This window comes from Hippoglossus stenolepis, chromosome 6, assembly GCF_022539355.2.
Source record: "Hippoglossus stenolepis isolate QCI-W04-F060 chromosome 6, HSTE1.2, whole genome shotgun sequence".
In the NCBI taxonomy this organism is placed as follows: domain Eukaryota; kingdom Metazoa; phylum Chordata; class Actinopteri; order Pleuronectiformes; family Pleuronectidae; genus Hippoglossus; species Hippoglossus stenolepis.
Window position 1 is genome coordinate 603,532 of NC_061488.1, and position 25,605 is coordinate 629,136.

Genomic DNA, 25,605 nt, shown 5'->3' on the forward strand with positions numbered 1-25,605 from the left:
TGCTGCATTCACTGCCATCTCCCAACACGGTGCACAGAGCTGCAAAGATAAAAATGCATCTATATTAGAGACAGAAACAAAACACTGATCTTCGTATGTGGCTTTGAAAACACATTCCTGACACAGGTTACAGTACAGGTGAGAAACCACAGAAGCATTTAGCACACAGCAAATGTGAGCGTTCACAAAATAATAATCCTCTGCTCTTCAGACGTGCTGATAAAGGTTTCGTTGTGCACGACACTGGAAACAGCACTGAAATCAGGAGCAGCCCCAAAGCCCTGTCCCACGACAAGCAGCTCCTCGTGCATTTCAAAGTGCTGTTTTTACTTTTACTGACATTAAACTGCTGACTTTTCTTTCTTGAAATATTAACAGTTGCCGGCGAGTAAGAATAGAGACGAGTGTGTGTATTGTTTACTACCTTCTGCAGTTTTATCAAGTCAAAGTGCAGTAATCTCAGTTTCACTGAATATAAAGTAGGTTACTATAAAAATAAGCTCTGGTGTTGGAAATGTGCTTCGATTAATTCTAGTTACTGTATGTTTTAATAAATCCAGTAAATGTTTCTGCTCTGGGACAAACGGTCGTGTTAACGATTCACTGCTTCCTCCTGACTGTGTGTGTTTGATTCACTGCTTCCTGTTGACTGTGTGTGTTTGATTCACTGACTGTGTGTGTTTGATTCACTGCTTCCTCTTGACTGTGTGTTTGATTCACTGACTGTGTGTTTGATTCACTGCTTCCTGTTGACTGTGTGTTTGATTCACTGCTTCCTGTTGACTGTGTGTGTTTGATTCACTGCTTCCTGTTGACTGTGTGTGTTTGATTCACTGCTTCCTGTTGACTGTGTGTGTTTGATTCACTGCTTCCTCCTGACTGTGTGTGTTTGTTTCACTGCTTCCTGTTGACTGTGTGTTTGATTCACTGCTTCCTGTTGACTGTGTGTGTTTGATTCACTGCTTCCTGTTGACTGTGTGTGTTTGATTCACTGCTTCCTGTTGACTGTGTGTGTTTGATGCACTGCTTCCTGTTGACTGTGTGTGTTTGATTCACTGCTTCCTGTTGACTGTGTGTGTTGATTCACTGCTTCCTGTTGACTGTGTGTGTTTGATTCACTGCTTCCTGTTGACTGTGTGTGTTTGATTCACTGCTTCCTGTTGACTGTGTTGTTTGATTCACTGCTTCTCCTGACTGTGTGTGTTTGATTCACTGCTTCCTGTTGACTGTGTGTGTTTGATTCACTGACTGTGTGTTTGATTCACTGCTTCCTGTTGACTGTGTGTGTTTGATTCACTGCTTCCTCCTGACTGTGTGTGTTTGATGCACTGCTTCCTGTTGACTGTGTGTGTTTGATTCACTGCTTCCTGTTGACTGTGTGTGTTTGATTCACTGCTTCCTGTTGACTGTGTGTGTTTGATTCACTGCTTCCTGTTGACTGTGTGTGTTTGATTCACTGCTTCCTGTTGACTGTGTGTGTTTGATTCACTGCTTCCTGTTGACGTGTGTGTTTGATGCACTGCTTCCTGTTGACTGTGTGTGTTTGATTCACTGCTTCCTGTTGACTGTGTGTGTTTGATTCACTGACTGTGTGTTTGATTCACTGCTTCCTGTTGACTGTGTGTGTTTGATTCACTGCTTCCTGTTGACTGTGTGTGTTTGATTCACTGCTTCCTGTTGACTGTGTGTGTTTGATTCACTGCTTCCTGTTGACTGTGTGTTTGATTCACTGCTTCCTGTTGACTGTGTGTTTGATTCACTGCTTCCTGCTGACTGTGTGTGTTTGATTCACTGCTTCCTGTTGACTGTGTGTTTGATTCACTGCTTCCTGTTGACTGTGTGTGTTTGATTCACTGACTGTGTGTTTGATTCACTGCTTCCTGTTGACTGTGTGTGTTTGATTCACTGCTTCCTCTTGACTGTGTGTGTTTGATTCACTGCTTCCTGTTGACTGTGTGTTTGATTCACTGCTTCCTGTTGACTGTGTGTTTGATTCACTGCTTCCTGTTGACTGTGTGTGTTTGATTCACTGCTTCCTGTTGACTGTGTGTGTTTGATTCACTGCTTCCTGTTGACTGTGTGTGTTTGATTCACTGCTTCCTCCTGACTGTGTGTGTTTGTTTCACTGCTTCCTCCTGACTGTGTGTGTTTGATTCACTGCTTCCTGTTGACTGTGTGTGTTTGATTCACTGCTTCCTGTTGACTGTGTGTTTGATGCACTGCTTCCTGTTGACTGTGTGTGTTTGATGCACATCTTTAACTTCCTGCATGGACGCACGCAACCATTGGATGACTCCGCCTCTGCACCAATCACAATCAAGTGTGGGAACTTCTGACCAATGGGAAGGGAGCAGACGGGTCCTGAAACCCAGCTGACTCTGGATCAGATCGTGAGCGGTGATTTTAAACAGTGTATGTGTGACACGCGGATTCAAAGCAGAACAAACGGATCTCAGACCCGCTGTGGACCAAGTTAAGGACACTGAACAGGAGACAACGTGTGGACATAACAAACACAAAGAATCGAACCTTTCACGTGTGCTACCCGGCTGCTAGCTTCGGGAGCTAACCGCATTACACCGTTTACACAAACACAACGTGCGCACGTTTCTACAAATCAAACTTTAAACTGAACATTAGTGAAACTTAACGAAACGAATTCCAGAATGAGTTCCAGAAGCCAGGTCAGCGGTTCTTCAGACTGGTAAACAAGCTAACTCCCACGTTAGCTAGCTAGCTTGTCTTACTGAGGGATTTAATGAGGAAGTGACGTGAATTCCTCTCGTAATGGACGGGACCGAGACATTAGCCGCGGTGGCTACATGTCGCTAGCTGAAACGTACGTGAACATAACGCTAACTGTGATTCTAACAAAGAATCCTGCGTAAAAACTGCGTAGTGACGTTAACGTGCGTTCGTGCTAACAAGGTGTGCGTGTTCGAAACAACGCGCAGTTCACGTTAAACCTAAAAACGTATAAATTCAAGTTGTTGTGACTCACTCACCGTCTCTGCTTCGGGTCCCTGCGGGGATTTAAACCCCGGAACCCGGCTCCGGCCCCCGGGCCCCGCTGAGCCCGCCCCCTCACCCCGGGTCATCACCGGTCGAACCCGGTCTAACCCGGGTTAACTTTCACGTTTAACTAAACTACATTGTCCTGATTAAATAACTTCATACGACAACCTGCTGTCTGTTTCCTGGCTAGCTTTGGGAGCTAAGCTAGCGCCATTCGTTAGCCGTTAGCCGTTAGCTGACACTAGATGCTAACGATGCGTTGAGTAATAATCATATTTACAGGATTGAATGTAGTTTCGTGTTTTATATATTTGTCGAGAAAACGAAACCGAACGTCACCGTTTCCCATGTGCTGTGTGAAGCTAAGCTAACGCCGCTAGCAAACATGTACACGTTAAACCGAGCATTTAGATTTTCTATCACTTTAATATTTACACATTCATCATGAAAACACAACCGAAATATTTAGTTCTACGAATTAACTACGAATCTGTCTCCTGCAGTGGCTGATGGGAAATTATAACCTTTCTGATCTTCATATATATGTTTGTGTGTAATTACAATGTTTCTGTTTGTAATAATCAATGAACTTATAAATATTTATATTTATAATAACAACTTATATGAATTAGAACTTGATATAAAGGTAAAATTAACGGTTACGTGTTAATTCATGTCAGTCACCAGAGAACCCCTGATTGGCTGGAGGGACATCAGGTGGGATGAAATGAGTAAACGGAAGTGCATCATAATAATAATCATAATCATAATACATTTTACCTACGATGCTGATTATTATTATTTGAAGTTTATTTGAACAAATGTACAAACCAGAGTTTCTAAAAGATGTGGTTCAAACGATGTGGAGACAAACAAGCTGCAGCTGCATGAACGAAAAGCAAGACACCAAACATACAAATATTATAATGTAACAATAAAAAAGTACTCAAACCATAGTTTAGTTCAAATAACAAGGCCACAGCTTGTTTCCTATGAGTTTAAGAGTTTGATGTAAGAGAAATTCACTAAACACACTTTGACTTTATTCTTAAGTCTTGTTTTCTGATTGACACATTAACTGTCACTCGGCTGCAGACTGTCTAGATTCAGCTCTATGAGATTTTATATCTCTACTTTTATATTTTAAGTTTTACTTGCACTGCTTTCACTTTTTTTAAATACACTTAAATCTGCTAAAACCATAATTTTACAGGCTATGTTGTCTTTCAATCATCTTATACTTAAAATATCTGCATCGTCGATATCTCCATGAGCACACACTTCCTCACAGGGACGGCTCTGGTTCTGGTGACTTCATCTCACTGCAGTGAACTTGTTCTGATGTTGTGATGGTGGACGCCTACATTTCCCCTTAGGATCGATAGGGTTAGGGGAGGATCGATAGGGTTAGGGTTTCCCCTTAGGATCGATAGGGTTAGGGTTTCCCCTTAGGATCGATAGGGTTAGGGGGTTAGGGTTTCCCCTTAGGATCGATAGGGTTAGGGGGTTAGGGTTTCCTCGAAGGGTTTAGGATCGATAGGTTAGGGTTAGGTTTCTTAGGATCGATAGGGTTAGGGTTTTCCCTTAGGATCGATAGGGTTAGGGTGTTAGGGTTTGCCCTTAGGATCGATAGGGTTAGGGGTTAGGTTTCCTCAGGATCGATAGGTTAGGATTTCCCTTAGAGGTTAAGGTTGGGCTTCAGATCGATAGGGTTAGGTAGGTTTCAGGATCGATAGGGTCAGGGGTTAGGGTTTCCCAGGATCGATAGGTTAGGGTTTCCTCAGGATCGATAGGGTTAAGGGTTAGGGTTTCCCCTTAGGATCGATAGGGTTAGGCTTCAGATCGATAGGGTTAGGGTTAGGTTTCCCTAGGATCGATAGGGTTAGGGGTTAGGGTTTCCTTAGGATCGATAGGTTAGGGTGTTAGGTTTGCCCTTAGGATCGATAGGTTAGGGGTTAGGGTTCTCAGGATCGATAGGGTTAGGATTTCCCCTTAGGATCGATAGGTTAAGGGGTTAGGTTTCCTTAGGATCGATAGGGTTAGGGTTAGGGTTTCCTCAGGATCGATAGGGTCAGGGGTTAGGTTAGGGTTTCCCTTAGGATCGATAGGGTTAGGGGTTAGGTTTCCCTTAGGATCGATAGGGTTGGATTTCCCCTTAGGATCGATAGGTTAGGGGTTAGGTTTCCTTAGGATCGATAGGCAGGTTAGGTTGGGTTAGCCCTAGATCGTAGTTAGGTTTAAGGTTGGGTTTCCCTAGATCGATAGGGTTAGGGTTAGGGTTTCCCCTTAGGATCGATAGGGTTAGGGTTAGGTTTCCCCTTTGGATCGATAGGGTTAGGGTTAGGTTCCCCTTAGGATCGATAGGGTTAGGGGGTTAGGGTTTCCCCTTAGGATCGATAGGGTTAGGGGGTTAGGGTTTCCCCTTAGGATCGATAAAGTATCTCTATATCTAATTGCGACATGGAATAAACCAATAATGAAAGTAATTGGTTCCACTCTTGACCTTTGACCCCTGGGAGGATCTTCAGACGCTCACCGGTGGATCAGATCTCAAACAGGACACGAGTCAGTGGATTTTAACAGCAAGCTGTTTTTTATTGAGTAGAATTATATACATGTTGCTATAGGAATTACACAAATGTAAAAAAATAACAAGGGTTTTCCCTTAAGTATAAAAATAACAGAATCCGATCTTTTCAAATGCTTTTGCACTTTAGATTCATAAAAAGTAAAATAACAAAACTAAAAACAAACACAATCCTCCGATGTGATTCTGATAAAAGATAAAGCACAAAACAGCTAAAGAGAAAAAAGTAGAAACTGTTCTCAGAAGGCAATTACACACGCAAATGGTTTACATCTAAATAACAAACAGCTAGTGATTAATGTTCTATTTCGTGTTAGAATATAAGAAATTTCAAGCAAGCTTTGTACGGTGTTAATATAAACTATCTTCCTAATATACATAAAGTCTTAAAAGAGCACAGTTACAAAAGAGAAAAACTATTGTGTACTGGTTTCATTAAACATTCAACAGAATCATCAGTGTTAACGAAGCATGTAAACAGTTTCTTTTAGTTTTTAACAACTGTAAAATCAGACTTGAAAGTAAAAAGGTTCCTGTGGCTCTGAGCACCAGAGGAGTCAGACGCCACTCAAACAGCAAAACAGTTATTTGCAAAAACTTGTGCATTTTTTTTGTAAAAGAAAAAACGAAATAACTAGTTCTTGGTCAAACTTGTAAACCTTTCTATGATACAGTAAACAAAACACGATGTAAAAAACCGTTCCAGTGATAACAAGCTAAACATAGTTCTATATACACACAGGTCATAAGGGAGCAGAACATGTATTCACAGAACAGAGACACTAGGACGAGTGATGCACAGATGTCCCCTGTGTCTGAGGTAATGCCCGTTTACTTTAATTTGGTGACAATAGAAAAAAATCTTCCAGTTTTCAAAACAACCTCAATATTTGAAAGGTAGACGCCACGTTTCAGTGAGTGAGGTCACAGTAGGTTTCTGGTCAACACCCTGAAGCTGAAGCGTTCAGCCTGAGCAACATGCACCAGTCAACGCAACACAAACTGATCCTGGATCCTTAGTAGATAATAAAAGGGTTTGGTGTTTCTTCTGGAAACGGATGAGGGTGATAATTACGTGGCATGATTTAAACATACCGTATTCAGAAGCATGTGCACCACAGACCTCAGTAAAGCATCTTCTAAATGATTTTCATGGCAGTCCTCTAAATCTTTAGAGTCTTTTTGAAACTGAGAAACTTCTATAAAAGAAAAAGTAGTCAGTGCTAGTTAACAAAAATATTGTGTCCATCTTATTTTTTTTTTGATTTCCTGTAAAAGGTTTTAACTAAAGTGACGGACTCATTTCTTCCCCACGCGAGGAGACGCTGGCATCCAGCGATCACAGTGAACTGAAGCTACTTTTATCAATAAAACAATAATCAAACATCTACAGTCGAATAAACATAACCGCTCTTAGTTTCTCAGCTGTTTGCAACGGTTGATAAAAGACAAAACCCTCCTCCACATCTGTTTTTGCGTTGGCTTTGTTTCAAGTATTTGTGTGTCGCTCTCAGGGAGACGTCGCCGTGACAACTCAAAGTTTCACACCATCTATACAAAAACATGTTCATAAAACCTTTAATAAAAGTTGTTTTTCCTCTTTCACAGTATTTCTGTGGCTAAGACTTATGGGATATGTAGTTTTGGTGAAACTGCCGGATCATATTTAAAATAGTGTTAATAATGCTGAGACTAGTGAAACAGCAGGAGACGTTCAAAGACGTCCAATAACTTTGGTTCAAGTCGGATTAAAAGTTGCGTTGATAAAACTTTGTGATATGGAGCCACTTTAAAAGTTGTGTTAAATTGTTTTCTATTTTCCTACAACTAAGAAGTGTTGACAACTTAAAAACAATGCCTCTAAAGAAATCTAATTAAATCACTGTGCAGTCCTCGTTTCCTTAACGAAAGGAAGGAGTGAGCGTCGTCCTTTCCCTTTTTACCCCCCCCAGACACGACGCTCCTTTCCGACCTCCATCGCAGACGATAATGACGGCTGCACTTTGACCTTTGAGCCCCCCCACTGGATATGGTGACAAACCACAGCCAAGGGGCTCCCCTCTTCTGTTTGTGTGTTAGTGTGTGTTTAAGGCTACAGTGCATTATAACAGCTGCTGTCACTATTCTCCCAGCGACTCTGAGAACCCTCCCGACTCAGAGGCTGACAGAGTGAGTTTAAATCTGCTGTTCCTTACAGTAGGATGTTTCTGAAAGCCGGTATCACACTGTGATCACAGGTGGCCTCTGTTTCCTGGAGACGGCTGGTGTTTATTCACAGGCGTAGTAATCTTTGAGCGGTGCGAACAGATGCCTGATGACAGGGACGCTCCAGGACCGGCCCAGGAGCTTCTGTCGGGCACCGCGACCCATGTTGGACACGTCTGTGTAGTGAACAGGGAAACCGAAGATCCTGCAGGGGAAGAAGAAGAGCGTTACCATCATGCTGCGGTCAGACCTTCACTGAGATCCAGAGGTTCTGTGTGTGAGAACAAATGTCTGAGTCAGTGTCTCTGGATCTTCTCCTGCAGCCTCCTGGTAACATGTGTGTAACATGTCCTCGTGAGTCCATGTGAGGAAACAGCAGGACAATGTCCTGAAGCTTCCCAGAGAGCGAGTGGACGTGTTGATGAGGTTTCTAACACGTGACGGACGTGAAACTGGAAGAACACAAACATCTCAGGATGAAGACGAGGAGCCGTACACGTAGAAGACGAAGACGAAGAAAAGATGAGACTAAATATAGAATAGGAATCTCATCGGCCCGATCATTCTGAAGATCATCCAGCTGAGTGAGCTGAGAACATGTGGCCGTGTGTGTTCTGCTCACCTCTCCAGCTCCGTGCACCACAGGATGTCCTCCTTCCCGTTCATCAGGACGGGGAAGTGCTGGTCTTTCCCCTGTTTGATGGAGTTGGAACGAGTGGTGATGGTTCGAACTTTTCCAAACTGTGAGACCACAAACACACTTTCACCCAAAGTCCACCACTGTGAGAGCAGCTGGTTGTGTATCGTGCACATATCTGACCTTTGCCACTCGGCCGTGATCCAGACAGTCCTGCAGCTCCAGCTTGTCCATCCCCGACGCACACAGAGGCCTGAAACCACATGTCAGCACACGTCACCCTTATGAAGTCAGTCTGTGGTGCAGAGAAGAGCCTGAAGCTCCAGCTGCGTCTCCTCCAGGGTTTAAACTAAGTCGAGCAACTTCAGCTCTTAAAAGTGAGGCCAAAGCGCCGTGGTCGCCCCCTGGTGGCTGACTCCAGTATAGGTCATGAGAGTTGCTGCGTCTGCTTTTCTCAACTCGTCTTGGGACTCAGATGTTTGTGATGTGAAGAGTTTACCGACCTGTTCATGCCTGGCAAGTTTCCCCAGAAGTATCGAGCACGGTGAGCAGCAGAAACATCGATCGCATCAATCATCACAGGGTTACACTGCAAAGTAAGAGCCCAGAGGGAATCACTACACATCAACTCCCCCCCGCGTAACATCACAGGGTTACACTGCAAAGTAAGAGCCCAGAGGGAATCACTACACATCAACTCCCCCCCGCGTAACATCACAGGGTTACACTGCAAAGTAAGAGCCCAGAGGGAATCACTACACATCAACTCCCCACCGCGTAACATCACAGCTCCTTAAACCGTCTTCTGCCACCTGCTGGGGGTTTCCTCACAAGGAACCAAATGGTATCAATTTAGAGCTGCAATGTTCAATGTTTATTCTCTTAATCTTTTCTCTTCATTCATGTATCAGAAGACAAAGTTTAAGAAATCAACGGGAAGACTAAGCTTAGAGCTAATCCTCAGGTTTCTCTCTCTTTCAGCAGAACGTCTGGATTTCACATTCAGATCTGTGACTTCACTGAAAACTCAAACAGCCTCCGCTTGTGTTCAAACTGCGCTTGTGCTCAGATTTCATAAAACCTCTGCTATCTGATTCTTTCTTCTGCTTTTAAATTGTTTTGTGTAGCACATTTCAATAAAATGCCAGGTGTAGTGTTGACAAATGAAATTGTCTGCACCAAAAAGAAATTGACAAAGCAACAGCCAATTGGAAAAGTCGGCCACACGACCAATAAGGTGACGGACTCGGTTTAGTGAGCTGCCCCCCCCCCCGTAGTGTTTGACATCTGGCCCATTTCAACTCAACAGTAGCAGTGACTCACCTCCAGGAACCGGGAGATGTCCCTCTTGTCGTTGACGCCCATGGCGACCACATTCTCAAACATCCAGAAGAAGGGGCGGTCCTCTCCTTCCTTGGGCTTGGCTTCGCTCAGCAGACGGTAGAACTCAAAGAACAACCTCCCTGTTCCCTCTGGAACCACACGACAACGTCAAGGACATTTCCAACATCAGTATATACAAGTTTATTCATTTTACCGTAGAAAAACTAAGTACGTACTATTCTCATAAGCAGTTTGGAGATTTGTGAAAAAAATATTCACATATTCTCATCTAACTGATAATTCCAGAAATGTCCGTCCGTGTCTCACTTGTCTCTAGAATGGATTTGCACACGACACTGAACTGGGAACTATAACATATGAATGACTGGAATTTCCAATAACCTTAAGCCACCTTTTAAAACCTTAACACAACATTAGTGTCGTTAAATGAGCAGTTATTTCCTAAAGCATCATTAGAATATGAAAATGAAGGCGAACACCCAGGATGGTGTAATTCCCCCGGGCAGGAACCCACCGTAGAGGCCTTTCCTTGCAGGATTGACGATGGACAGGTCGTTGCAGGGACTTCCTCCGATCACCAGGTCAAACGGACCCCACTCGAGAATCTGGGAGACAACAGCACCACCTAGTGTCAGACTGAGTTACAGCTACTGGATGACGAAGAACTAAAGGACATCTCTAAGAATGAAACTCTGCCTGCAGCTGAATTCTCCAGAAGAGTCAGACATCACATTGAATGCAGAACAGACTTCGTGTAGTAAGAAGAAGAAGCTTTCAGAGAACAGCTAATAACAGCTGATTAATCTTAAGTATTTTTCTAAGTGATTGATCCTTTTGCCCATCGATGAAATATGATATGAAAATAATATAAAATATCTTCAGAAGACAAACAGCAAACAGGAGGAAACTGAGACATGTAACTCTTACATCTTTCTTGGAGATGTTCCTCACATCGTGGACGTACTGGATCTTTCCTTCATGTCTGACCACGCCCACTGAGATGGAGTCCTCGCACACCTCTGACGCCACGTACTGGTCCACCTTAAAACCCAGATCCCTCAGAACCAGGTATCCTGCCAACAGAAACCTCCCATGATGCTCTGCTGCACCTCACTAATACACATTCCTGACGTGCGCTCATTCTCACCAGTGGCGATGCCGTCGAACAGGGAGAGAACTCTGATTGGTCGTCTCTGCTCTGCAGGGACTGCTGGGTAATTCTTTGGTTGCTCCTAGAAGATACAGAAGTAGAAGAATCAGGACAAAGCAGATCCAGGAGTTTTCCATCACTTTCTTTAACATTGTGAGAGGGAACATTTGACGTTTTCACCAGTTTCTCAGAATGATTCATGGATCTGGATGAGAGGAGGAGGCTGATACGAGCGTCTGTAATGTGGTGACTTACAAACTCCTGTCCGTTGTCGTTGGCAAAGAACTCCTGCAGCTTGAGGCTCCAGTCGTCCCGTCGCCTCAGGCTGCCGTACTGCAGCGGCGGCTGACACATGTAGCATCTCCAGGGGTCCAGGTAGCGGGCGCTGTTAGATGCTCCGGGACTGACCAGGATGTCCAGGCAGTCGACGCAGAAACACCTGGACGAGGACGGAGGAGAAGAGGAGGTGAGGAGGAGGCGCGCACACACACACACACACACACACACACACACACACACACACACACACACACACACACACACACACACACACACACACACACACACACACACACACACACACACACACACACATTGGTAGCGAGGGTGTGTCATTATCAAATATTCCTCGTTGGGAGCTTGTGCGTCGTCTGACCTGCAGCAGTTGGCGTTGCCGCAGAGCAGAACCTCTCGCCCTCCGCAGCAGACGGTGCAGTACGACTGGTAGCCATCGTCATCGTACATGTAGGACATCTCCAGGTACACATCCTAAACACACACACAGAACATACACCCAGTGAAACCCTCTGATGAGATGAAACCCAGAGATGTGCTCAGATACAGGTTGAGATTCTTCTGCACTTCGTTCCATTCAAACATCTTTTCTCTACCTTGCATGTTTGGCACAGGCCTCCTTCAAACAGGGGGTGGAAAGTTGCAGCTCTCCTCTTTCCACAGGAGAGACAGAACTCTGTGGACACACACATCGGTCAACAACAAACAAACCACACAACATTGGATCAATTGCAAATTAGAGAGAAAAGTCTTTACCTTCAATACTACAATTATTCTTCAGAACTTCATTCACCATTTGTTCTGAGAGAAAAGAAGATGCAGTGTTAACAAGAACTGTTTCTCTACGTGCAGCCAAACCTCCACTACGGGAAAGCACGTGAAACAAACAGAAACTCACAAAACAAACTGAATCATTTTAGACCCGACTGCTGTTTTCAGACCTGAGCTCAGGATATTCTACTGATATTATCCAGAGGGGCTGCGAGTGAGGACACTAACATCTGAGACATTCTTCATTCTGCCCCCCCCCCGAGTCAAACTCTGGATAGTCAGCATGAGCACATGTGAGAATACAGCAGGAGATCCTACGGAGGAGTCACAGCAGCGAGTGGGCGGCTTGATGACGTTTCTAACACATGACGGATGCAAAAGTAAAACAAATTTCAAGAATACAAATATCTGTGGATAAGAAAGCGGAGAAGACACAGACTGAGATGTCAACTTCGAAAGACGATATTCGAGCAGCACATCCGGGTCAATGTTCTGAAAACATGTGAATCTGTAGCAGCATGTAGACGCTACGTCCACGAGAATGGGACGGACGGACGGACGACAGGGAAAAACAAACCTTTATAGAAAAGAAGAGAATTAAACAGTTAACTTTATATTTCCAGATTCCAACATGTGGAGTAAGTTCTACCTCTGCAGAACGACTCCTCGGGGGCAGCCTTGTTCTTACAGAGGCTGACTCTGGGCCGCTTGGCGCTGGGGAAGTACTCCGGCAGAGAGACATCCAGCACCTGGTGATCCAGAGGGTTACTGTCTGCAGGGGGCGCACAAACACATCAACTTAAAACGATTCCCTGGAAACATGAGGTCAAACTAAGACGAGGCACAAATCTGCAGCTGGCGTTCTGCTGCTGTGCTTTGCTCACTGGCGCCTTGCGTAGGTTTGAGTCCCTCCTCTCCTTTGGGCAGGAAGCCGCCGTTGGCCCAGTCCAGCATGGGTTTGACCTGGTCCTCTGGACCGTCAGACTCACAGGGAGGAAACGTCTTCTCCGCCCGAATACTGGCCATCTGAGAGACACATGTTCAACAGACAGAGGAGAGGAAAGTTTTACATGTTTGAACCTCGTCTTGCTTCTCTGAAGCTCAGAGGTCAGAGGTCAGAGGTCAGAGGCAGGCGAAGGGGGAGGGACAGTCAAGGCCTCGCGATGACAGGAGGTCGACAGGGCGAACGAGGGAGACAGAACACAGTAGCCACAGGGAGAGAGAGAGAACACCATGAAGAGGACAGAGTGTTGAAACGTCCTCCTCTGTCTGACCCCAGCGTCTCGTTTCATCCTCTCTCTGTGTTTAAATCAATTGTCTTCATCTAACTCGGCTCCTACAAGTTTGTCCCTCGTTCTGATTTCATGTTTTTCCAGCAGACTCGTGTGTTGGACTAAATCCTGGATCCTCTCTGCAGGTACAGTGTGTTGTTGTGGAAGAGGCAGACAGCCACAGCCAAGAATAACCCAACCTCAAACATCCCAGCTCCGGGACAGGAATTTATAATGTGTGTGTGTGTGAGGGTGGACAGGCCTACTAATAACATAAATCATCTGTATGAGTTTATACAATGAAAGACGGAAAAGAGTCAAAGAGACAGAAAAAGAAAGAGCCCTACTCAGAAGACTAAATTGAGAAACACTGTTTATACTCATATTAAAAAAATATAATAACAATACTTCTAATAAAACTTGTATTTGTTACCACTGGTTCACTAAGAGACTAAAGGATCAGTTTCTGCTCGACAGCAGCGTCAGAGTCCAGAGGACTCATCAGTTTGTGTGATCACACGTTAACAGGAGGAATCACACGTTTCTGGATAATCGTCTGAAACCCGAGGGTCTGGGAGTTTTATCCCACAGAGCGGACGTGTTTCCTGAAACTCACCTCCAGGGCCTGGAACACGGCCCGGCGGTACGAGGCCAGCTTGGTGTAGGACGCCTGGCTGAAGAACTTGGGGAAGGCGATGATGGAGTCCAGTTTGTCTGCAGAAACCTGGGGGACGAAGACACAGCATCAAACAGATATCGTCCAATGTCCCTCCCTCCTTCAGTCTGTGTGTTGTGTCTTTCCCTCCTCACCTCGGAGAATTTGCCGTCTCCAAACCACTGCAGCCACCTCATGCCGTGGCTGGCCTGCCTCTTGCCGGTAGCGCGCCACGTCACCACGATGCCGGGCCACCAGGAGAATCCCTTAATCTTCCCCCACACCAGCTCGCCGATGCCAAAGCCCTTGTTGTCCTGCGAGAACACAGACGTGGAAGAGTCAGTGTTTCCCTTCGAAACTTTACCAACAGACACGATCTCATTCTTTTTGACGTAAAGACGGAGGTAGAGAACCGTCCGGTGGCCGAGACGTTACACAATCACACAAAGAAAACCACAACCGCAGTGAGATGCTGACATGAGGTTGATGACCGAGGTTCAGCGAGACGTCGCTTGTGAAAACATGATCCGACTCAAAATCCGATGCTTATCTATTTAATTTGTTTGGTCCAGGTGCTCGGAGCACGCTCTCTGTTGGAGAGTTCTGTTCAGGATTTACATGAATGTGTTTGTGTGACGTTCTGTGGAAAACAACAGATTTCAGAGTCGAGTTATCGATTCGACATTTTAAGAAAACACTGCAGGTCCAGTGATGCTTTGGCAGAAATATCTTCTTGGCTCTTGGTGAGAGGAGAAGAATGAAAGCGTTTGGAACGCTGACAGAAATCTGAAATATTATCTGTGTTGTTCAAACTCTGAAGAGCACTGACACCAGCTTGAGTCAGAAAGAAAATAAAGAAAACCGTGTTGTTTGTAAATGCACACAACTTCTCGTGTGTTGGCAGAAAAGCAAAGAACAAAAGAAAAGTTAGTCAGAGAAACAAACCGGTTTCTGTCTCTTATAACCGTGGGATAGAATGAGAAAGAAAAAAGGTGAGGAGACATTTTGAAAGAAACTCCACAGTGTTTCCTGTGTTTGTGCAGTTTGTGCTCCAGCTGTTTGGTTTGCAGACGCTCTAAAGAAACTAGTAAAACCTCCTCTTTGTTCGGAGCGTTCACGTGTGCTGGTGTCTGAGCAGCTCGCTGACAAATGAGCCAGGTGGTCGCTCAGTTCCTTCAGAGACGCCACGAGGCCTCGGAACGCTGAGGACGCCGCACGCTGCCGTCTGTACTGGTGCTCGTCAGGACCTGAAAGAAACGATTGATACCGAGCAAACACAGCCGCTGTGTGTGTGTGTGTGTGTGTGTGTGTGTGTGTGTACGAACACAAGGCCAGGTGGGGGAGGTTGTGTGAAGGGAGTTACCCTCCTCCCTCATTCAATCGCTGCCAAACCTCAACTTCCCCTTTTTTTATTATCAAATACTCTCTCTCTCCTTGAATCCTTTTCTGTCGACCACAAACACAACGTTCTCAGATTCTACCTGTGAGAAGAAGGGGAATGTTCCTCAGCTCTAAGATTGTCAGTTAGAAGTTGTACAACTGGACTCGCTTGTTTCTTGAAGACGTTTCATTCAAGAGGCTTCTTCACCTCTAAGTGACTAATGGGAGGTTTCAGGTATTTAACCTCTGTGGGGGTTCACCGACACAGAATCAGTCCAGACACGTGACTCAGAGGAGGAAACATTCTGTGAGAGGCCTGTGACTTTTTCTATATCACAAAAAGTTTGTGCCTCAGTCGATCTGAACCAGATCTCGGTCTCAGGGTTCGGATCTGCTCCCTCATTAATGAGTCTGTGGTGTCGGTTCTCCAGCGAGCGTGGGCCGCCATCACCGCCATGTTCTCCTGTTTAAATACGCTGATCTGTTCTCAAGAATGTAGGAAATATGGTTTCTTTGGTTTGTAGTTCTACTCGTACTCACCTTTAAGAACAGAGGACGTCGCACCTGGTTAAGATCTATGCAGCATCGATGTGACCCTTCACCTTTGACCTTCAAATTCTGATCAGTTCAGAGTATATGTTTGGGAAAAATTTGAATTTGGTTCTTTGTCTTTAGAAGTTTTTAGATAAAAATTTCCTCTTGAACTGCCACATGTTAATATTTATCATTTATTTTTCCCATTTCTATTAAAGTTTTCCACGTGAAGTTCAGTTAAAGTTCAGTTAAAGTTCAGCACCTGCACGCGACCTGCTTGTTTTTCTTATTCATTCTGCCCCCATGGGAAGAAGAAAGTTTACAACCTGATATCTAATCTCTCTCACACACACACACGTCATGGAGCTCCATATCAGAAGTAATCTTCTTCCATAACAATCAGATAACAGTAACAGGGATTTCTTTCCTCTGAGCGACGACGAGGTGGAACTGTAACTGACAGGAAGTGTTAGCTTTGTGTTCACCGCTGGTAGTCGAGTCACGTGACTGATGAGAACCAATCAGGAGGAGAACATCTGCCTCATCGTTTACTAAAGTCTCAGTTTGTGTTCAGATGAAAACACAACCCCAGAGTTTGGATCTTACATTGTACTCCGGCTGCGCTTCAGAGCTGGACATGGTGCTGCTGCTCTGAGCCGAGTCTTTGGAGTCTTGTTCCATCAGGTCCAGACGAGGGGCCTCGTGGACTTCGCCGGACACGACCGCCACCACCCGAGAACCAACCGCACACTGACGGAGAGCAAGAGAGAAACTCTTTATTAGATTAATGTGCATGAAAGTGCTCCTCTATAAAAACGATCCAGGATGTGAGGTCGTCAAAACGCAGACGAAATAATGTCTAATGAATAAATATATACATTTCTTTTCCTTATTGGGACTGATGCTGCACTTGCTGGAATGGTGAAATGCATTGTGGGAGATGCAGTTTGTTAGCGCTCTTAGCCTGTACATTTCAGACGATGGCAGATGTTCTACGTGATGAAACTGATGAAAATAAGAATGAAGAAGATTCAGACCCAGACGATGTTTGATGAGGAAGAAGATCTGAGAGTTCGTAATTTAACATTTGTCTGTGTGTGTGCTCATGTGTGTGCGTGTGCATGTGTGTACCAGTGACAAGATGTGGTCCTGTTTACGGTTCGGTCTGCGACCCTTGGTGTGTGAGTGCGGCGTCAGACCGGCCTGAAAGATGGTTCTGGGTCGAGGTGTTTGTCTCAAACCCAACTGAGACGGTCCCGAGGCCTTTTCCTGTGAACACACACACACACACACACACACACACACACACACACACACACACACACACACACACTAATGTTGCCCTGAAGAAGATTTATGTATGAATGTAAAACAGTAAATGTGTGTGTGGGGGTTCGTACGTCGCTGTAGGAGTCCCAGGTAGTTTCCTCATCCTCTGAGCTCTTCTTGCTTCTTTTCCTGTTTCCTCTCGAACACTGGTTGTCATCTGGAGACAGAGAGAGTGAGAGAGACAGACAGAGAGACAGAGACAAACAGAGAGAGAGTGAGAGAGACAGACAGAGAGACAGAGACAAACAGAGAGAGAGTGAGAGAGACAGACAGAGAGACAGAGACAGAGAGAGACAGACAGAGAGACAGAGACAGAGAGAGAGTGAGAGAGACAGACAGACAGACAGAGAGAGAGTGAGAGAGACAGACAGAGAGACAGAGACAGAGAGAGAGTGAGAGAGAGACAGACAGAGACAGAGACAAACAGAGAGAGAGTGAGAGACAGAGAGACAGAGACAGAGAGACACAGACAGAGAGACAGAGACAGAGAGAGAGTGAGAGAGACAGACAGACAGACGAGAGAGAGAGAGTGAGAGAGACAGACAGAGAGACAGAGACAGAGAGAGAGTGAGAGAGACAGACAGAGAGACAGAGAGAGCAGACAGCAGACAGAGACAGAGAGACAGAAGGTCGGACAGATGGCAGAACTCTAGAACTCAAAGAAACTCTAGATTTTCCCGCAGCAGGTTTCAGTTTTCCCCGTGAGGCCATGAAGACTTTTCTACTGAATAAATATTTATTATGTTGTTTGTTATCTAAAATTTTCACATTTAATAATTTTATTTAATAAAGAGAATCTGCATTTAAGGCCAATTACATTTTATTTGTGTGTAATTATAGAATTTAATGTTTGAGAAGACAATATGAAGACACGACTATAATGTCCCACATGGTAACTACAGCCCTGGCACTGAACGTCACTGACGGCCGATAAATGAAACCATTGAATACGTGTGCGTTACCTTGAGGTGAGGCTGCATCTCCGTTCTGTTTGGGGCTGAAGGGGGACGGCGGTTCGGCCGCAGTCAGGGGGCTGTTCTCATTGGTCAGCTCCACGCCGCTGTCGTTCTCCGACAGGCCTTCAGCTGGAGGCGTGGCTCCGTTCACCGCCGCCTGACCACAGAGGGACAAGGTAAGGGAGGATGATTCGTACAGAGCCTGTGGACGCCGCTCAGATGATCGCAGCAACGGAAGTCGGTGACGCAGAGCAGAAAGAAAGAAAGAAGAGACACCGAGTCTGGTGATGGACGGAATGTCGCCAGTGTGGAGACGTAAGAACGACATTAGAACAGATTTTTTGTTTGGTCGACAAAACATAAACTGAGTTGAAAGCTGCTGATTTTTCAACCTGAAATTATCTCATTCAGTTCCAGATCAACAGCTGATCTCAGTGAAGAAAACAGGATTTCTTCAAAAAACTAATTTCTCAACTGTACTTCAAACTGTAGAGTGAAACCAGAGTGACGTCTCTCTGTCCGTGAAGCGTGACGATGCTCTGAAGAACAAGCTGCCGCAGGTGGAACCATGACTCCAGACAGAAGCACTGATTTACTTCTCACTCCATCCACGTGTCACATTACGTACAAGCTGACGTGCAGGTGTTACTGCATGAAACTGATCTTAGAAATCAGTAGGTCATCATTCAGGTCGTCTGACACAAAGTGTTCAGTTCAAGCCCCGTCTTGCAGGAAGCAGCGCTCCATAGGAAACAAAAGAAAGTGTGACTAACTTCATAAAACTTCTGTTGACCAAACACAAGGTAAAACAGAGGTGATGTTCATCAGAACTTCGACCTGAAGCTCCCGGGCGTCGATTTACCTCCTGCAGCACGGAGCCAAACCTCCGTCCCCTCGGGCCCTTGGCTTTATTAATGACACAGATTCTTGCCAAATCAAACATTACATTATATATGGATCTTTGAAAGATTCTGCATGTTGGAGACCGTCAGGCCACACCCACATGGCCACACCCACATGTCCAACAGCACCTTCAATAAACCATGTGACTCAACACGAGCGCTGCACAAGACAAACACGGCGTCGATGAATCTGAGTCTCACAGCAGCTTGTTTGCCGGAGGGATCAGCTCAAGGGCCAGGGAATCTTTTATTTATCTTTCTCTCTGCATCACTTCACAGGTGAGGGAGAGCCGAGAGGCGGGTTGCCGTAGCAACCGCACTCGGCTTGGTTCGGCTCGGCTCAGCTCGGCTCAGCCTGGACTTGAATTTGTAAAGTCCACACTTGAGGCTCTGATTCCAGTTAATCTCTGCTCCGCTCGCTCGGATCAGACGACGACAAAGCTGCTCGGATATCAACGTCTTGTAATGACACCTGAGGAGATTTACAAGTGTGCATGAGTAAATATGTGTGCACGTGAGTGTGCATGAGTAAATATGTGTGCACGTGAGTGTGCTTCTTCGTACAGATGGGGACTGATGAAAGTCAAAACTGGAACAAATGAGTGGGAATAAAATGCAGATGCTTCCATACAGTGAAAAAGGAAGTGTAATAAGTTATTTATGTTCTCGAAATTACACAGAAAATAATGAAAACCTTAATTTGAATGGTACCTTTCTCAACAGTGTTAAAAGTGCTAGGCTAACCCCAACCCCTCAACCCCGCGTCTGAAACAAGACGAAGAAGAAGAGAAGACGCAGCTGTGGAACAGATGGAAAGTTGTTCCATGGTTGAGAATGTTTCACACAAATCACAGCTTCGTATCTGCAGCTGTTTGTAACTGTTGTAAGAAGACCTGAATGTAGTGTGTGTGTGTCTGTGTGTGTGTGTGTGTGTGTGTGTGTGTGTGTGTGTCTGTGTAACGCCAACTTGCCTAAATAATAAATGAACTCTGTGAAGATGCTAATGAGTGACAGCTGCCAGCAGAGACGAGAAACACTGACGCTCTTTCACACAACGTGTCAGACGTCTTCACCACTACTGGAAATAAATCTGTTGGTATGGGCGAGGGACGGCGTCCGGGTGGAGCGTGCACGAGAAAGAACGTGACCGAAGAGGGAGCTGTGGAAATCACAGAGTTCAGTTTGCAGCTTCGCACCGTTCAAGTGTCGTCAACACATTCACTCACTGCACAATGACTCCAGTCACACTTGTGACTGGAGTCTGACTGATGGCCGACACACACACACACACACACACACACACACACACACACACACACACACACACACACACACACACACACACACACACACACACACACACACACACACACACACACACACACACACACACACACACGACGGCTGAGTGACTACGTGTCAGTACAAACCGCTGGAAGCCACACAGACGAGGTGCAGAGACATTTAAATGTTCGGACTGAGGAGCGATGGTGGTTGATGAAGAAGCTGTTGATCCAGAAAAGTAATCTGTCCGTCCACACTGAGCAGAGCTGTGTGAAGTGTGCGTGTCGTGCAGTGTAACAAACTTATATTTACACCCTCTGTCGAGCGTGGACACTGTTTTAAGGATGATAGATGATATTTAGTAGGAAACACACAAGTAATCCCAGGTACAAGAGACGAGAGCGTCCTCTGAAGACACGTGTGGAGACGTATTCTCACGCCAGGTGTGAACTGCCGTACTTACGAGCGCTGCACTAGTAACAGCTCCCCCGACATGTGTGCTAACGCCAGGTGTGTGTGTGTGTGTGTGTGTGTAAAGAATGAACCTCAGGTATTCGAGCCCCAACTCGGCCTCGTCCCAAACAGACCCACACAAAGACACACAATCTCCCGTGGCCTCATGTTACCTCCTCCTTTTAGAGCCCTATAAATCTCCACGTCTCAATAAAAGTGTACGATGGAGGTGATTTGTGGCACAGCCGCATGTTCAATGAGCAACAGTAACATACTTTTTAATGATTTTATCTTTAACACTTGCTGATCAGATGTTTCTGTCATGTTTCACTGTCCAAAAACCAGGACACTGAAGATCCAGAGGGAAACTCTCGTGCAATATGAATAATAATAAAATTGCATTAGGTTTATTTTATTTAACCAGGAACTGAAATTAATTTTCCTTTTGCACTGTTGAAGAGAAACAATCTCCCTCATCTTACATTTTTATTTATTTATTTTATTAAATCGTCCACTGACATCATTTCCCCTTTTCAGCTCATTTACTTGATCAGACTCTCCTGCAAACTAAAACCTGCTCATTCCAAAGTTCGTCACAAACAGCTCACAGCTTTGGATTCTCCTCCTCCTTCCTTCCTTCCTTCCTTCCTTCCTTCCTTCCTTCCTTCCTTCCTTCCTTCCTTCCTTCCTTCCTTCCTTCCTTCCTTCCTTCCTTCCTTCCTTCCTTCCTCAGGACTTGTTGCTGCAGTTTCTTTTGTCCTCCCTCATATTCAGGATCAGATTCGGACTCTGACACGTATGAATTTCATTTTACTCGATAATATCTACGTTATTTAACTAGTAACTTAGTTTTAAAGTTTGCTTTTAGTACCATAGACTGTAAAGATGGACACAATATCCTGGATACGAGCGCTGCCATCGTCCAGGGGCGGAGCTGCAGAATCGAGGTCCCACTGATACACACACACTCGACCAATCACCAGTCAGTCTCAGCTGTCAATCATGACTTCTTAGCACGTTTTTACAACCTACTGAGGAGGACGGAGCTAATTGTGCTGGTTTCAGCCCGAAGCTCAACCGAAGGGTTACATCACAAAGAGTTACGATAAATATCAGGTGTGAAACGTGCAAAGCTGCTGAAGAGGAGTCCCACAATAAACAGGTTCCCTTTAAACAATAAAAACACGTCCAGCTCATTCTGTGACTGTCTCTCTGTGTGTGTGTGACTGTGTGTGTGTGTGTGTGTGTGTGTGTGTGTGTCTGTCTGTGACAAAGCCTTGCACTGTGCAGTTCTCACCGGCCTACGTCACACACACACACACACACACATTCCACAGTGAGCATCCGTGTGGCCCTGCGGCGTCTGACTGGGCTGTCAAAACATATTAGCGAGGCCTAAATGATTAGAAACACTGGTCTGTGCCGAGCAGCTACTCGTCACCCGGGGGTTCGATGCCATAAATGCTCCTGTGATTTGTTTTAAATGTGTGCCTCTGGTTGTTTGTCTGCGATGCTGCGACGCTTCACCAGAGACGAGAGCTCAGAGTCTGCAGAAGAGGGGCCGACTCACATCAGTGCTAATGTGTAAAAATGTGTCTAATCATTAATTTGTGTTTCACAGTAGGTAACTGATATGAGACTTAAACACTGAAGGTTTCTTTACTTCTTCTCTGTGGCCTTTGACTAAACAACAAACACAACATCATCCAGCTCAGACGTTTGGACGCCAGCGTCGGGCGCTACTCAAGTCGCTGTTTGACGAAACCTGAGGCTTTCATCCGTTTCTGAAAAGTGGGAAAAGGTCAATTCTCCAAAACTTTAACCAAATCACACAAATTTAGAGAATTCATATTTTAACAACTCCTCAAAAGTGTGGATTTTTTAAAACTAAAATCAGCTGCAAGTAGAATCATCATCATCATCATCATCATCACTACCACCTGACAGGAGACGTCTCACAAAAGAGAAGCAGTTGCAGACATCGGAGAAGTTGGTGTGATCCATGTCTTCAAACCCTTCAGCTGCCACTCATCTGTCTGTTCACATGCACATAACGCACGTGAGCCCAAATGTCAGGGAAAGACTCAATGAGAACAACTGCTTAAATAAACCATCTGCACCAACAACACAGGAAGTGCCCCGTCTCCAGACCCCGTCCCTTTACGATGTGAAAACACGATGGGTATTAACCCGACTAACATCCAGCATAAACCTGAATACCTCCAGACTCAGGATGACAGCTCACACACGGAGGAAACTGCTGTTGACATGGAGACGAGCGAACAACAAACAGAGAGGAGGTCTGTGAGGAGGAGAGAGACGGAGGGAGGGAGGGATGGAGGAGGAGAGAGGAGGGAGGGAGAGGAGAGAGGAGAGAGGGAGGGAGGGAGGGAGGGAGAGGAGAGAGGGAGGGATGGAGAGAGAGAGAGAGGGAGGGAGAGAGGAGGGAGGGAGGGAGGGATGGAGGGAGGGAGAGAGAGAGAGAGGGAGAGGGAGAGGAGAGAGGGAGGGAGGAGAGAGAGGAGAGAGGGAGGGATGGAGAGAGAGAGGGAGGGAGAGAGGGATGAGGGGAGGGAGGGAGGGAGAGAGGGAGAGGAGAGGAGAGAGGGAGAGAGGGAGGGAGAGGAGAGGAGAGAGGGAGGGAGAGAGAGAGGGAGGAGGGAGAGAGGGAGGAGGGAGAGGAGAGGAGAGGGAGGAGGGATGGAGAGAGAGAGAGAGGGAGAGAGAGAGAGGAGGGAGAGAGAGAGAGAGGGAGGGATGGAGAGAGAGAGAGAGGAGGGAGAGAGGGAGGGAGGGAGGGAGGAGGAGGAGAGAGGGAGGGATGGAGAGAGAGAGAGAGGAGGGAGAGAGGGAGGAGGGAGAGAGAGAGGGAGGGAGGGATGGAGAGAGAGAGAGAGGGAGGGAGAGAGGGAGGGAGGGAGAGAGAGAGGGAGGGAGGGATGGAGAGAGAGAGAGAGGGAGGGAGAGAGAGGGAGGGAGGGAGGAGGGAGAGAGGGAGGGAGAGGAGAGGAGAGAGGGAGGGAGAGAGAGGGAGAGAGAGAGAGAGAGGAGAGGAGAGGAGAGGAGAGGGAGAGAGAGAGGGAGGGAGGATGGAGAGAGGGAGGAGGGAGAGGAGAGAGAGAGAGGGAGGATGGAGAGAGAGAGGGAGGGAGAGAGAGGGAGGGAGGGAGAGGAGAGAGGGAGGGATGGAGAGAGAGAGGGAGGATGGAGAGAGAGAGGGAGGGATGGAGAGAGAGAGAGAGGGAGGGATGGAGGGAGGGAGGGAGGGAGAGAGGGAGGAGAGGAGAGGAGAGAGGAGGGAGAGAGAGGGAGAGAGAGAGAGGGAGAGAGAGGGAGGGAGAGGAGAGGAGAGAGGGAGGGAGAGAGAGAGGGAGGGAGGGATGGAGAGAGGGAGGGAGGGAGAGGAGAGGAGAGAGGGAGGGATGGAGAGAGAGGAGAGGGAGAGAGAGAGGAGGGAGAGGAGGGAGAGAGAGAGGGATGGAGGGAGGAGAGAGGAGGGAGGGAGGGAGGGAGGGAGAGGAGCAGATGGTAAAGGGCAGGAAGTCTCGCTCTCAGAAAGAGCGAGAAATGAGAGGGAGAAAGAGGAAGAAGCAGTAACGGACAATTGTGTGTGTGTGTGTGTGTGTGTGTACATGTGAAACTGTGAGTAAAAGTGTGTGTACATGTGAAACTGTGAGTAAAAGTGTGTGTGTGTGTGTACATGTGAAACTGTGAGTAAAAGTGTGTGTGTGTGTGTGTGTGTGTACATGTGAAACTGTGAGTAAAAGTGTGTGTGTCCTCTGTGCTGCTGTGTTCATGTCTCCTCTCTTTTCTGTATGATTTATGTTATGAGACATTTTTTGTCTCAATGAAAAAGCCAGATCCCCATAATATGTAAACAAGTTACGGTCCCCACAAGTATTACACAACCACCCCCACACACACACACCCTGGATGAAGGAAGCCTCCTTCCTTCCATCTATTCCGAACTTCCTTTATGTAGTTGCAGCTGTGGTGTGTGTGTGTGTGTGTGTGTGTGTGTGTGTGTGTGTGTGTGTGTGTGTGTGTGTGTGTGTGTGTGTGTGTGTGTGTGTGTGTGTGTGTGTGTGTGTGTGTGACTCACAGTAGCAGCCATGTTGTTGCTCTCCTCCATGTTAGCAGCAGGGTACTTGTTTGAAGGCATCGCAGTCGACTGGTCCAGTGTTTGTCCCGACTCCGTTTCTAACCTGAACACAAACCAGGAAACAGTGAAAAGAATATCTTTACTTGTATCGCACTTATTTCAACACGGTCACAAAGTGCTTCCATAGATAAATACACACGACGGAGTTCATGTCACTGCTGCAACCGAGAAAATCAAACCGTCCGGACGAGATGTCGCTAAAGAATAAACATGTCATAAGTTATTTATTCATCGAGCTCTTCCCTGGATCCTGGATTGGTACGACTCAGTTCAAATAAAAGAATCACCGCCCGCGGTAACTCGACTCCACCAACCAGAGCAGTTTCCCTTTGCAAACATTTGTGAAGAAATTCCATAGAGGCAGATTTGAGATATCGTGTTCAAGAGTCTTAACACCTGATCTGTGAGTGCTAAGTCCAATCAGGCAATCCGTGAGTCCGACTGAACATTTGTGCCAAATTTAAAGAAATTCTCCAGGCCTCATTGAGCGATCATCCAGACCTCATGAAAATATAATGCTTCTGTTCCAGAGTGACAGAAACAGGATCCTGACACGTGGAGGTCAAAATAACCACTGCAATTAGACTGCTTCTTTATGAGTTAATGCAGCTCTGATGCATCTACTCACAGAATCAAGTGCAGGAAAAGAAAGACATGTCCATACAAACCTGAGGTA

At 46.0% G+C, this 25,605-nt stretch overlaps 1 protein-coding gene across 2 annotated transcripts; it reads right to left on the reverse strand.

The window, feature by feature from the left end:
- Window positions 1-5,585: 5,585 nt before the first annotated feature.
- On the reverse strand, window positions 5,586-25,229 carry dnmt3bb.1 (DNA (cytosine-5-)-methyltransferase 3 beta, duplicate b.1). Of its 2 annotated transcripts, none has more exons than XM_047340218.1 (21): window positions 24,870-25,229; window positions 18,135-18,285; window positions 17,244-17,329; window positions 16,975-17,112; window positions 16,450-16,593; window positions 14,085-14,243; window positions 13,891-13,998; window positions 12,888-13,029; window positions 12,653-12,775; window positions 11,989-12,033; window positions 11,829-11,908; window positions 11,594-11,706; window positions 11,194-11,377; window positions 10,936-11,020; window positions 10,716-10,861; window positions 10,303-10,393; window positions 9,768-9,916; window positions 8,948-9,033; window positions 8,628-8,697; window positions 8,430-8,500; window positions 5,586-8,012 (listed from the first exon to the last, which is right to left on the reverse strand). In XM_047340218.1, exons 1-21 carry the CDS (start codon window positions 24,927-24,929, stop codon window positions 7,871-7,873), a joined length of 2,373 nt encoding a protein of 790 aa, XP_047196174.1. In that variant the 5' UTR covers window positions 24,930-25,229; the 3' UTR covers window positions 5,586-7,870. The 2 variants fall into 2 exon arrangements, with proteins under 2 accessions (XP_047196174.1, XP_047196173.1); XM_047340217.1 differs by having other exon boundaries at window positions 8,430-8,548; window positions 24,870-25,228.
- Window positions 25,230-25,605: the final 376 nt, after the last annotated feature.